At 38.7% G+C, this 14,603-nt stretch overlaps 1 protein-coding gene across 1 annotated transcript in view; it reads left to right on the forward strand.

The window, feature by feature from the left end:
* Positions 1-14,603, forward strand: part of CDH8 (cadherin 8) — a 367,872-nt gene that overhangs the window by 208,562 nt on the left and 144,707 nt on the right. Inside the window, exons 5-7 of the mRNA XM_007448016.1 lie at positions 4,851-5,018; positions 8,444-8,631; positions 13,849-14,102. Of these exons, the coding sequence (XP_007448078.1) occupies positions 4,851-5,018; positions 8,444-8,631; positions 13,849-14,102 (610 nt within the window). The remainder of the gene's footprint in view (positions 1-4,850; positions 5,019-8,443; positions 8,632-13,848; positions 14,103-14,603) is intronic.

Consider the following 14,603-nt stretch of genomic DNA (forward strand, 5'->3'; position numbering starts at 1 on the left):
AGGACAGGCTATCCTTCTGAACATCAATTGTGGATTTTTCTTCTACTGGAAATGTTAGAGCCTCCTGTTTTCAAGGAAAAAAAAATGTGTCCCAGGGAAGTTCTGTGATTTTTCCAAAGGCAACTATTTAAGGTGTCTAACTAAGTCAGCCCTAGACCCCTTCCTGAGTTGAAAATTTACAAAAGCCAAAGACAAAATCTCTAACAGTTTTCATTGTATCAACTCCAAGTCATATGCTGTTTCTTTTTTGTGAGGTTATTTACCATACTAACTGCCCCTGAAGAAAGCATGTTGTATACTACTCACCAAAAAATTGATAACTCTGATTTGTTGCCAATTTGGTGTAATGGAAGTTTAAACATAATATTTAAGCTTGTGAACACATTGCTGGGCATTGAGGATGTGTGACTATAAGCACATGGGGAGACGTGGACACTACTTTTGCTTGACTACTACTTTGAAAAAGAGGAACACAGTTTATTTCTCGGCAGATGGGAAGCTATTTAAAATGAGCACCATCAAAAGTTGTTTTAAATTAGTTTACTTTGGCAAAAAGGGTATAAGGATCTTTTCTCTATCTTCTTAAAATCACAGGTGAAAATGGATAAAAGTACCATTTAATTGAGGATTATAGTCACATTTTAGTCTTCATAGTTCAAAAGTTGTGACTTCTCAAATCAGAGAGGGAAGATCACTTATTACTATATTTTCTCTTCTGTATTTGGTGATATTTAATTTTAACAATTATTAAAACATAGAAGTCCTTCTCTTGTCCTCAAAAGAAATAGCTTAAATCTACTAATACTTGGGAGAGTATGTGGGGCCAAAGCAAATAATTCAGGGTAGAAGAAGTAGAAAGAACGTTTAAGGCAGTTTTTAAGCTTCTGTTTTAGGAGTTTATTGACATCTTGCCGTATCTATGCACGTGAAATGATCTGCCTTTTGTACAGGAACTTAAAAAGTTAGGTAACATGTATAGATATGCCCCAACACAAGGAGAAAAATAGAAGGACCAAAGGCACTTGTGGTTTTTCTTATCCTTCGTGCTTTATGGGCACAAAGTAGCAGGAAAAATATTCCAGAGACTATGTCTTGGATTTTTTAATGAGTTGCTGCTAGTTGTAAGGCAATGGACTCAGGCAAAGCAAAAGCTGTTCATTACAGTTTGTACTGAAGCCAGTTACGTGTGTGGCACACCCTAAGGACATGGGAGACACTCCCCACTTCACCTTAAAATATCAGGAAACCTACTCTCAATGTTGTACAATAAAAGAAGAAGGTGTGAAACCTCCCAGGTGTGCAGCTTCCCAGATGGGTCATCATGAGCAACTCACTTCACTGTATACCTATTATTCTCACGTTACAGATAAGGAACCAAATACCTATCTTGCCGTCTCAAGGAGCAGTCCTTTAGACAGCTATACGTGATGACATTGATGAAGTTTTGACCTATAGATGTAAGAATGACATGGTGGAAACATGTTTGACGCTTGGCTAAAGAACCAGTATCCTAACCATATCTTTTAGGGTCCTGGCAGGAGTGGGGTGATTCAGGAGAGTTTAATGAGGGGAATACTGAGGAAAGTATGGCCAGGTTAAGAGAGCCCATTAAGGAATAGGGAAGCCCCACAAGGCCAGCAGCAGAAGTGCTAATATCATTCCTAGACCTGAAGGAGCCAGGGAAGGAGGCACTAACAGACACTAGAGTTTTGCTCTAGTGTTATCCCAAGATGAAACCCGTAGATGGCCAAGCATGTGATTGAGGTACTGGGTGTTCTGGAACCTCACCCTTCTCCAGCCTCCCTATCTCCTGGGGTAGTGTGCATTGGTGGAGTCTGACACAAAGCCAGCAAGTAAGTCCATCCATAGAGGTCACTCTCCCACACCAAAAGTAGGTGCAGAGTGCTGGAGAGTGGATGTGGAAGAGCAGCTGGCAAGTGTTCAGCACTCGAACCGGTATCCAGATAAGCATTAAATTCTGTTTGAGAAGCCAGAAGGGGAGGGGAGACAGTACGGTTGGGTAACTACTGTGTGACAAGAACTTTGCATGATTTATCTCACATAGTCTTAGAATCCCCTTGATGAGAGGCTGATTATTATCTCCATTTAACAGGGGAGGTGAGCCCTGGTGGGTTTAATAATGTGTTCATGATCACAAAGCTCGTAAGTGTGAGGATAATATGAGAAACCGAACTTGCTTGACTTCAATAGGTGGGAGCATTTATAAGGGGACTCTAACTTGTCAACAGATGGGCATCGTAGGTAGTAGGAAGCTGTATACCTTGATGGTGGAGGACATCAACATTTCTGTAATAGGTAGAAACCCAGGGAGCTCTTCTTGTCCCATTAAAGCAAGGCCCTCTGTCATGATGCTTCACTCATATTCTGATACAACTCACAGACACTGACCCAAGTATGCTATTTTCAAATGAGCTTCAAAACTATTTTAATTCCATGTGCCTGAGAGACATCACAGTTTTATTTTTAAATTTGCGCTCTCATGATATATTAAAAAAATGATGAGAATAATACATACCCGTCTTCTCTGACTCTGAGGAAGCTGTAAAAATTCTTCCACTGAAGTAACCTAAGAGCATTAATGTGTAGACCTTAATCCATCAACTTCTTTGAAAACAGTTGCTGCCTCTCTTGAGGAATTATATCACTTTTCTCTTGATTATTAGAAGCTCTACATCAAATTCCAAAGTCCAAAGGATGGCTTTAATTCATGATGACCTTAAATTGTGGTGGTACCTAAACTTTACAAACTACAAGTTACTCATGTTACTAGCACGGGGGTAAAACTGTTTTCTGATCCTTCTTACTGGAATTGGGCCCATACTGAAGATTCTGAGTCATGAAAATATATATCCATAGCGGAGTAACTGTGTTGGCATCTTGTCGTGCTGATAATGAGGTTTTCTTATTGTTGTTTTTACTATCTTTTGCCTAGATGTTTATTTTCCCCTCAGCAATGCCTCACAGTGATCCAAATCAGAATGATTGCTATATTTCTATTTTTCTCTTCTTTCACTTTTTTGTTTATACCATATATGTATGACCTATTGACTTATATTACAATATGGCCAAATCCTGAAACAAATCACTGTATTGAAAGATATCAGTATGTTACTATCCATATTTCCAAATAGGCAGGGTTATCCAGTTGAGTGCTCCCTGAATGGGAAGCTCTGATATAAAGGTGGCTTCAAGGTTGAAGAAAGTGCATAAGAACTCACAGCTTTTACCAGAGCCTGCTCACTGACTGGGTGGATTAGATTTCCCTGGGCACTCTTGTGCCTCGGCTGATACTTGAATGATTCAGGGACTTGAAATCCTTGCAAACCTTTTACAGACAGATGATATAATTAGAGCATATGAGTCTAAAAACTCAGGATTACAACTTCAGACATGACCAAGCGATTCACTCATCTTCAATTTGAATTGAACATTTATGATGTCCCTGAGGTTAGAAGTGAGGGGCAAATTGTCTTTAATGCAGAGAATTTTCTTTCACTCGGTCCAGAGAGGTAACACATTCATTCAATAGGGATATTCTGGACTAGTGACAAATACTTCTATTATGGGCTTTTAGTAATATGGGGTGGGCATCTTATGGCATAGAGTTAAGTAAAACTGCAGGGCACAGAAAAATATAGTATCATCATAGTGAGATATCTGAATAGTTATTTGAAATGGGAAAAATAGCAATATCGGTTAATATGGGAATGCCCAAGTTACTCATAGTACATTAATTCAATGAAAAATTATACAGCTATAAGAAGTAATGAGTTGGGCCTCTAACCATTGACAAGATCTCAAAGATATCCATTGTGTGAAAAAAGAAAGTCTCAGAACAATGACTATACTGTGATCACATTTGTGGTTAAATGTTCATGTGCACATTTGCACATTTGTATGCATATACATGTGAAAATATACACATCAAAATATTAGCAGTGTCTATGAAAAGAGGTATGAGGGTAGGGAGAGGGCTAAATAAAGATTTTTCAAAATATCATCAGGAGTATCTAAGAAGATTTTGAATCTTTAATAAGAATATTAAATTACTAGTGACACACAAAGAAGCAGAAGATGAAACCCTGAAAATATGTCAGAAAAAATACTAACATTTTAGCACTGATATTATGTTATTTTACATGATTTTATGTTTACTCCCTTTTTTCTATATCTTCCCATTTCTCTAAAATATTTATTACTTTTACTATAGTCATGATGTAACTAAACAATTAAAATATAAATGTAGTTGAACAGTGCCTTAAGATTTAGACACTTGCCTATATTAACTCTGATTGGCATTTTATTTGTCTGAGTTGATTCTAATAATGCATTTATTTCTTTCATCTCTCTGATGTATTTGTGAGCCTCAGAATGATTTATCTTTGACCTCAGAGCCTTCTAGCTATTTGTGTATTTACTTCTCTTGTAGGGGAATTGGAGTCTGTGATAAATTGTAGGATTCTTTCACTTCCAGGATTTTCCTGAGTAGGTGAAGCTATGTTATGATTTATACTTTAATTTGGTAGGCAAGATTATGCCATTCAGCTTACTTTCTAATGTATATATCTGCAAGTTCTTTTTTTTATATATTATAAAATGTATTTTTGCAAGTTATCCACTACTGTCTATGACTACAGTCTTTCTCAGTGTTGGCATCAGAGATGCACACCAGCTAAATGTCAAGAGAAAACAGAAAATTATCTGAGTGGGGTCCTGATGTATGCACGTGTGTGTTTCTGTGTGTGTGTGTGTGTATGTGTGTGATTCACACATTGATTTTTGAATGAGCTGTCCGGCTAAAAGTCATTCTCCCATTTTTTTCCCCTCAGCAATTATAAAAACTGCCCTTCCCAATATGGACAGAGAAGCCAAGGAGGAGTACCTGGTTGTTATCCAAGCCAAAGATATGGGTGGACACTCGGGTGGCCTGTCTGGAACCACAACACTTACAGTGACCCTCACTGACGTGAATGACAATCCTCCAAAATTTGCCCAGAGTAAGTGAATTCCCCACGCTGGTGAGCATCTAAGTATGATGTTTCCCTTTGAATCTATATTCTGATTTTCAGTGATTTGAAAAACTGATAGCAATCACTGAGTGCTTATTATGTGCAAGGTATGGTAATTCATATATATGAAAAACTCTGAACTCTCCTATCATTTTGGTACTAAATGTATCCTCACTTTACAGATTGCAAAGAATTTAAGAACATTTCTGAATATGGACATATATACACTACCAAACATAAGGCAGATATCTAGTGGGAAGCAGCCGCATAGCACAGGGAGATCAGCTCAGTGCTTTGTGATCGCCTGGAGGGGTGGGATAGGGAGGGTGGGAGGAAGGGAGATGCAAGAGGGAAGAGATAATGGGAACATATGTATATATATAACTGATTCATTTTGTTGTAAACCAGAAACTAACACACCATTGTAAAGCAATTATACTCCAATAAAGATGTTAAAAAAAAAAAGAAACACATGAAAGAATGCTCAACATCATTATTAGAGAAATGCAAATCAAAACTACAATGAGGTATCACCTCACACCAGTCAGATTGGCCATCATCAAAATATCTACAAACAATGAATGCCGGAGAGGGTGTGGAGAAAAGGGAACCGTCTTGCACTGTTGGTAGGAATATAAATTGATACAGCCATTATGGAGCGCAGTATGGAGGTTCCTTAAAAAGCTACAAACAGAAATAGCATACAAACACAGCAATCCCACTACTGGGCATATACCCTGAGAAAACCATAATTCAAAAAGAGTCATGTACCACAGTGTTCACTGCAGCTCTATTTACAATAGCCAGGACATGGAAGCAGCCTAAGTGTCCATTGACAGATGAATGGATAAAGAAGACGTGGCACATATGGAATGGAATATTACTCAGCCATAAAAAGAGTTATTTGTAGTGAGGTGGATGGACCTAGAGTCTGTCATACAGAGTGAAGTCAGTCAGAAAGAGAAAAACAAATACCGTATGCTAACACATATATATGGAATCTAAAAAAAAAAAAAAAGGTCATGAAGAACCTACAGGGTGGACATGAATAGACGCAGACCTACTAGAGAATGGACTTGAGGACATGGGGAGGGGGCAGGGTAAGCTGGGACAAAGAGAGAGAGTGGCATGGACATATATATGCTACCAAATGTAAAATAGATAGCTAGTGGAAAGCAACCGCATAGCACAGGGAGATCAGCTTGGTGCTTTGTGACCACCTTGAGGGGATGGAGCGAGTGAGACGCAAGAGGGGGGACATATAGGGATATATGTATATGTATAGCTGATTCACTTTGTTATAAAGCAGAAACTAACACACCACTGTAAAGCAATTATACTCCAATAATGATGTTAAAAAAATTTCTTTTTTTTAAAGAATTTTAGAATTTTCACATCTGGCCATTCATAAATCAGACAACAATGCAAACCTTTTAAACCAAATGATTGAAATAAAAAACGTCATCTCTTGCATCCTTCCCCTGACTCTTTTGTTTTCTTTTCAGTTGCCATTATAGTTAATGCGCTAACATGCAACTCCTCTTTCTCACAAAATGATTGTTTTAATTGAGTGGTGGCGGATAAGTTTCAAGTGTTCCCTTTCTTAGAGGTAATATCGATTAACTACGATCCCACTGAAAGGGATGATGAGAGTAGGAAGAGTAAAAGTGGATAAAGAAACGTTTCATTGGCTTGGTTTCCCAAGGCTTCCTGATGCAGGGTTAGGAGCAAGGTGAGCCCCTTGCTGTCTTATTATTTAATAAGCACACCTCAAGGAATCATCTGAAAACTTTAGAAGGAAGTTGGAAGGAAATGGAATCATTACACCAATTATGACGGTATTGGGAGACTTGTGCTAGACCGATGATTTTTGGTGCCTTCCTTACGGCAAAACTGTTTGGAAAACATTTTTGTTCCCGGGTCACATAATATTATGATTTCAAGAGACACTTTAACTTCATCATTAAATAAAAGTGTGTTAGTTCTAGAAGAAAACCTCGCCCATCATCTAAAGTAATCTTGTTATACTGGGAAAAATGAGCCTTAGTTTATCCAAGGGACTCAGTGATTGAGTTCACACTAGAATTAGGTAATGTTCTCCAGATATAATTTTTCCTTTTGGGTTTATGGTTCATTGAATGTTTATTTTCCCTTGTTCTCGTTGCAGTGGGACTACAACTTCCTGGTTGTCTGGGTTTGGGTTCCCCACAAACAGGCACTGAGACAAGGATTTGATTATAAGTAGTTTATATTGGAGATGATCCCAAGAAACGCCAGCAGGGAAGTGAGAATTGTGAGCGAGAGGAGGTAGAAAGCTGACAGTGTGCGTTATCAAGCCAGTGATGACTGGGGTGACTGGAGCTTCATTCCACTGGGGAAACTCTGGAGCACTGTAAATAAACAAAAGGACCAGTTTAAGATTATCCTGCCAGAGAGGGCAAGGAGCCTGGAATTTTATATACTAAGTTGCGTGAGCCTTTGAGGGCTGCTTCTCTGGGGATGTTAATTTTCTGATAGTTCTGGACTGACAGGCAATGGACAAAACGGGTTTTGAAGTCCAGAGGAAACCCTCAGCAAAGAAATGCATGAGTTGGCAGTTGGCTGTAAGGCAGGTGTGACTGAAGTGGTAATGGCCAGGGGTTACGGGGTTGGGGTACCGGCAACTTCCCTTACACCAGTGAAAGTGAGTGACACCAATACAACAGCCAAAGTGATCTGAATAAAAATGGGACTGATATCACTAATTAGACACGTTTTCCTGCCCCCATAGGGGAAGCCACATACACTGTAACTGTATTTTGCCTAGAGAGTTTTGAGGGTAGGATTTTTGGTCTTCAGAGCAAGGAGAATTTTAGTAACAAGAGGAGTGTTTCATGTGTCTGAACAGCTTGCTGCAGGGCACAGCAGAAGCTTGGTAATTGGATTTTATCAAAAATGGTGTACAAGTCTGTAAACATAAAGGTAACTTCAAAAGTGACTTTCAGTGTGTTACGCATTGCATCTGTCTGTGCTGAAATTAGCTTAATATTTTATGTTGGGCAACAATGAATATCCCCAAGGGCAGCCAATGTGATTATACAGCAAATTGGAAAGAACATTCACGTAGACTCACTAATATCCTGATATAACTCTGCTCCAAATATGTACTTGGTAAACATATGGTTGAATAAGTCCCATAACTCAGAAGAGTTTCAAAGAGAGATCACTGCTTCTTCTGGGAACATTTGTCTCTGGCTCATTTAAAAGACTGTACATACCACAGTGGAAAGGATGTTTTTGTCTTTCCCATCACTGTATTGGTAGTATGTATACAGAAGTAGCCAGAGCAAAAGAGATGCCCAATACATATTTGTTAGATGAATGAATGAAGAATGGAATATGTGCAGTGCTCAGTGTCTCTCCTCTTTCCTAAGGTCTGTATCACTTCTCAGTACCAGAAGATGTGGTTCTTGGCACTGCCATAGGGAGGGTGAAGGCCAATGATCAGGATATTGGTGAAAATGCACAGTCGTCATATGACATCATTGATGGAGATGGAACAGCACTGTTTGAAATCACTTCTGATGCCCAGGCCCAGGATGGCATTATAAGACTGAGAAAGGTAAGCTCAGGAAGGTTTTGTTCATCTGCAGAATACCTCTCTGAAACTTGAATGTTGAAGGTGGTAGGGGTTGGGTGGGCTTCCTGACATAATCTTACAACTGGAGGAGGTTTGCCTTCTTGAGCTGTGCAAAAGTGAGTGCTTTTTGCACATCCTATCTTCTAGTCCTACTTTATATTTCAGCTAAACCTCGGTGAACAGTGACCATGGTGATGCTAGCCTCCCATCTCACCCATCATTTCTTTCCTCTCTGTTTCAGTGTTTTTCCATGAGCTGCAGGAACTTGCTCAGTTCTTGTCCAGAGCATCCATCTATGTAGGAAAGCCAACACTCTGAAGACAACCTTTAAGCAGTGAGGGACAAAGATTGGTGGACAGTTCCTATTCACTGAAGAAATTATTGTGAGGCATATTGTTTATGATTCCTTGGAGGATTTACAGTGGGAATAATCCTCATAAGCCCATAGAGGTGGCAAGTTCAATGGCTTTTCATCCTTTTCTATAGAACTCTCCCCATTTATAATCTCCTGCTTCCTAGAATATCTCTGCAAAATGCATTCAAGTTTCCTGTGTCTTCACTGCAGGCTCTGCTTTTAGGGAAACTCAAAGACAGACAAAGTAGTCAGCTTCAGTTATTTGGGCTAGTTCTGGCACCGGAAGGACAGGGCCCACCCTGCTATCATTAGATGCTCCTAACTGATCAAATGACCAAGCATTGTGGTCAATGAAGCTCATCTTTGCTTTTTTCCTGGGTGTGGGGCTACCATTGGAGAAAGAAACATCTCCATAAATAGTACAAAGAATATATGTTTTTTTAAAAATTGGAGTATAATTGCTTTACAATGTTGTGTTAGTTTCTGCCACAAAGTGAAGTGAATCAGCCGTATGCATACACATATCCCCTGCCTCTTGGACCTCCCTCCCCGCCTCCATCCCACCCAACTAGGCCATCACATAGCACCAAGCTCAGCTCCCTGTGCTTTACAGCAGGTTCCCACTAGCTATCTGTTTTACACATGGTAGTGTATTTATGTCAAACCTAATCTCCCAGTACATCCTCCCCTTCCCTTCCCCTCCATGTCCACATGTCCATTCTCTATGTCTGCCTTTCTATTCCTGACCTGCAAATAGGTTCATCTGTACCATTTTTCTAGATTCCACATGTATGAGTTAATATACGATATTTGTTTTTCTCTTTCTGACTTACTTCACTCTGTATGACAGACTCAAGGTCCATCCACATCTCTACGAATGATCCAATTTCATTTCTTTTTGTGGCTGAATAATATTCCATTACATATATGTACCACATCTTCTTTATCCATTCAGATGTTGATGGACATTTAGGTTGTTTCCATGACCTGGCTATTGTAAATAGTGCTGCAATGAACACTGGGGTACATGTGTCTTTTGGACACATGTCCAAAATATGGTATATGCCCAGTAGTGGGATTCCTGGGTCATATAGTAGTTTTCAGGGTTTTTTTGTTTGTTTGTTTTGTTTTTGTGGTACACGGGCCTCTCACTGCTGTGGCCTCTCCCGTTGCAGAGCACAGGCTCCAGACGCACAGGCTCAGAGGCCATGGCTCACAGGCCCAGCTGCTCCGCGGCATGTGGGATCCTCCCGGACTGGGGCACGAACCCGTGTCCCCTGCATCGGCAGGCGGACTCTCAACCACTGCGCCACCAGGGAAGCCCCTATTTTCAGTTTTTTAAGGAACGTCCATACTGTTCTCCACAGTGGCTGAATCAATTTACATTCCCACCAATAGTGCAAGAGGCTTCCTTTTTCTCTGCACCCTCTCCATCATTTGTTGTTTGTAGATTTTCTGCTGATGGCCATTCTGACTCGTGTGAGGTGATACCTCATTGTAGTTTTGATCTGCATTTCTCTGATAATTAGTGATGTTGAGCATCTTTTCATGTGCCTCTTGGCCATCTGTATGTCTTCTTTGGAGAAATGTCTTTTTAGGGCTTCTGCCCATTTTTGGATTGGGTTTGTTTTTTTAATATTGAGCTGCATGAGCTGTTTATATATTTGGGAGATTAATCCTTTGTCCGTTGATTCGTTTACAAGTGTTTTCTCCCATTCTGAGGGTTGTCTTTTCGTCTTTTTTATGGTTTCCTTTGCTGTGCAAAAGCTTTGAAGTTTCATTAGGTTCCATTTGTTCATTTATTTTTTTATTTCCATTACTCTAGGAGGTGGGTCAGAAAGGACCTTGCTGTGATGTATGTCAAAGAGTGTTCTTCCTATGTTTTCCACTAAAAGTTTTATAGTGTCTGGCCTTACATTTAGGTCTTTAATCCATTTTGAGTTTATTTTTGTATATGGTGTTAGGGAGTGTTCTAATTTCATTCTTTTACATGTAGCTGTCCAGTTTTCCCAGCACCACTTATTGAAGAGGCTGTCTTTTCTCCATTGTATATTCTTGCCTCCTTTATCAAAGATAAGGTAACCATATGTGTGTGGGTTTACCTCTGGTCTTTCTATCCTGTTCCATTGATCTATATTTCTGTTTTTGTGCCAGTACCATACTGTCTTGATTACTGTAGCTTTGTAGTATAGCCTGAAGTTGGGAGTCTGATTCCTCTGGCTCCTCTTTTTTAACCTCAAGATTGCTTTGGCTATTCAGGGTCTTTTGTGTTTCCATACAAATTGTATAATTTTTTGCTCTAATTCTTGGAAAAGTGTCTGGTAATTTGTTAGGGATTGCATTGAACCTGTAGATTGCTTTGGGTAGTATAGTCATTTTTACAATATTGATTCTTCAATCCAGAAGCATGGTATGTCTCTCCATATTGCAATCTGTGACTGCTTTTGCTCATGATCATTTGTGTGCGTGTGGTAAATGTGAAAAATTCTGTACATTTTCCATATTTATTTCTCATTGTGACAACTACATTCATTAAAAAACGTGTAGAACACAGTTCAGTATTTTACAGACATGGGCATTTGCAAAGAAAAATAGCCTTTTATCTTCATCATGAGTATTTTGTTCAACATTGTTCTTTATATGCTTGCCATGAAGTAGTACAAATTAATTTTAAAACGGATTTGCTGATTCATGAATTAGAAGATAGATAATAGGTCACACTGTCAGGAGCCAATAATTTTGCCCTCTTTCTTGATCAGCATTACAATTACATGACTGCAAGCTTACTATCTGACTCTCTCTGTCATGTTACACAGGGATGTGCTTCCCAGTGGTCATGCTCTTAAAATCCCCTTTTGGGGAGGTATTGAAAGTGAGAACCTGGAATTTTCTGGATATAGTTTTATATACAAAATCAATTTTAAAAATCAATTTTGCAAAGAAAATGGCTGCATCTGTTTTAACTCTGCTGAGTAACACTCACTTTAAACCTGGATGGAGCTCAGTATTAAGAGTTGCAAAGTATTTAAAAACTCGTGTGTTAAATAGAGTACAGTATCATTAAACTTGAGTCAATTATTGACTAACCCAGAGACACATTTTCCTTGGCTAATGATGCCTAATGTCATTTTTGTTGTTATTATTAACTGCTATTCTTTGTTACCAATAAGGTGCTTTTATAAACTGAAACAATTAGCTGTTTACTGTATTTTTATTCACCATTATTCATAAACTTGGAAGCATATACTACACATCGTGACCAAAAAACCCATGTATTTTACTCTAGAGAACAATCTGTAGGGAGTCATTTTCCTGCAATTCATGGGTCCTCTTTTTTGTCTGACAAAATCCCAAGGACACCAGGTTGTGTTCCGGTAGATTGTCATTAAGTTGGGCAAAGAATTAAGCAGAATATAATCTCTTATGCTTAACAGCGTTTGTAAAGAATTTGAGATTACAAAATTGTTACAGTAGGGGTGATAAGCAAATTGTGAAAATGTTGATGTTGAATTGCCTATTCATTTACATACTGGTACATGTGTTTAGTAATTTCAGAATAGACAGGGGATTGAGTATCTGCCTTGTTTATTAGAAAATATATCCAAAAAATCTAAGTCCAATTGGAATGAAATTCAAATATAAGAATCAACCTAAAATTCTGAAATAAGAATATATATTTAAGCTTGTATAGGCGTTCTGAAAGAGTTCACTAATGCTAGCTTGTGTTCCAGCTTATTTTTTTAAAATTTGCACCACAGATGTAAAGTTCAATTTCTTATAAGAATTGCCACAAAAATCTAAATTGTCTCTTTGAAACTTGACAGAAATACACCCTTGACATCTGAAGTATTATGTGTTGCTGAGAGAATTGGACTGTGAGGGTTCTGATGCAGATGGCCTGCTGGTTGTTTAAGGGGACTGTGTTCTTTTACCTGCCTCTATTTACATAGGTCATTAAGTCAAGTCTCTGGGGCTTTTAAGGAAAGAGGTATTAATAGGTCAGAAATATTTTCAGTAATGGTGCAATGAGGTAATTTCAAATTGCTTTTAACTGGTTGGTAGAAGTCACCACCAGACCTAGTTACCTACCTGTCTGTCTGTCTGTCTGTCTGTCTGTCTGTCTATCTATCATCTATCTATCCTAAATATAAACACAGGTAGATATGTGTCTGTATACATATTTCTTTATATGCCCACCTGCTTCACAGCACAGAACTCATATAATAGAGACCTTCTAAGAATGTCCTAAAAAATAATAAGCCTCATTTTAGCCACATGATCAGTAAAGCAGTGATGCTCTGGAAGTGAAATAAGAAAACACTCTTTGTTGGGATTAGTGCTAAATTGTGCTTTATAATGTCTCCATGGACTAAACAATGATTATTTCTAGTTCTTTACATTTCACACACTGTTGCAGAAATGATAAAATATTCTTCCCAGATAGAGATTATGTTCGATGCTGCCTTATCTCTGACGAGCAGAGGCCCGATTAACTGGCTGATTGGTATGCAGATCATGCCTTCACTAGTAAAATTTTATTATGACTCTGAAGTGAAATTTTGATGGCACAATTCATGACTGTGAATATTTTGTGAATTCCAAGTGAAATGAGCAAAACAAAACAAAACAGTAGGAGATTAGATTCACTGAGCTTGTATAATAAACAGATATCAATAAATGCCTGTAAAATTTACAGGTTGAATCTGGGGGAATTGAGAGTGATCCCATTAAGGCTCACAAATGGGCTTAAATGCACATAACGATCATCCATCAGCATTATATTCATTTGTTCTCGCTGCTGTGGTCATTAGTGAGAAACATTCATCTTTGTCATTTCTTAACAGCCTCTGGATTTTGAGACCAAAAAATCCTATACACTGAAGGTAGAGGCAGCCAATGTCCACACTGACCCGCGTTTCAGCAGCAGGGGGCCCTTTAAAGACACAGCGACAGTCAAAATTGTTGTCGAAGATGCAGATGAGCCTCCAGTCTTCTCTTCACCGACTTACCTCCTGGAAGTTCATGAAAATGCTGCTCTCAACTCTGTGATTGGGCAAGTGACCGCTCGTGACCCCGACATCACCTCCAGTCCTATAAGGTATTTCTCTTTTGAAAGGAAAACTGGCTATAGTGCATGATAAGCAGATCAGTACAAAATGTAATTACGTATGCAGTCTGTGTGGCTGCCTTTGAGACTATGTTCACATGACCAAGGAATTTTGGTCAACATGTACTGCGCTTGTGTGTGTGTGTTGCACACACCTGCGAAGAGCTGCATACAATGCCCAGAGCCAGGAATATGAAGATGAAGAAAGCTATTAAGCTTTCAGAGAGCTCAGTGAAAAAGCCAAATCGAATATATTTTGCAGTGCATTTGGGTGGATCTTTTATATGATATTGTTTTTGCTTGTTTGTGCTTTTTTTTCCCTAGCATTAGAAAAGTATTGTTTTTTCTTTCTTTCTCCTTTGACAGTTACAGTGAATTATGTATAAGAATTTAGAGGCATGAGATCACTGTCTCAACACATTAAGAGGCCCCCTCTCTTATTTCTGTGTTCGGCTTTGAAATTATCTTTTTTTTTTTTTTTTTTTTTTTTTG

The sequence above is a fragment of the Lipotes vexillifer genome, unplaced genomic scaffold (assembly GCF_000442215.2).
Source record: "Lipotes vexillifer unplaced genomic scaffold, Lipotes_vexillifer_v1.1 scaffold827, whole genome shotgun sequence".
Taxonomy (NCBI): Eukaryota; Metazoa; Chordata; class Mammalia; order Artiodactyla; family Lipotidae; genus Lipotes; species Lipotes vexillifer.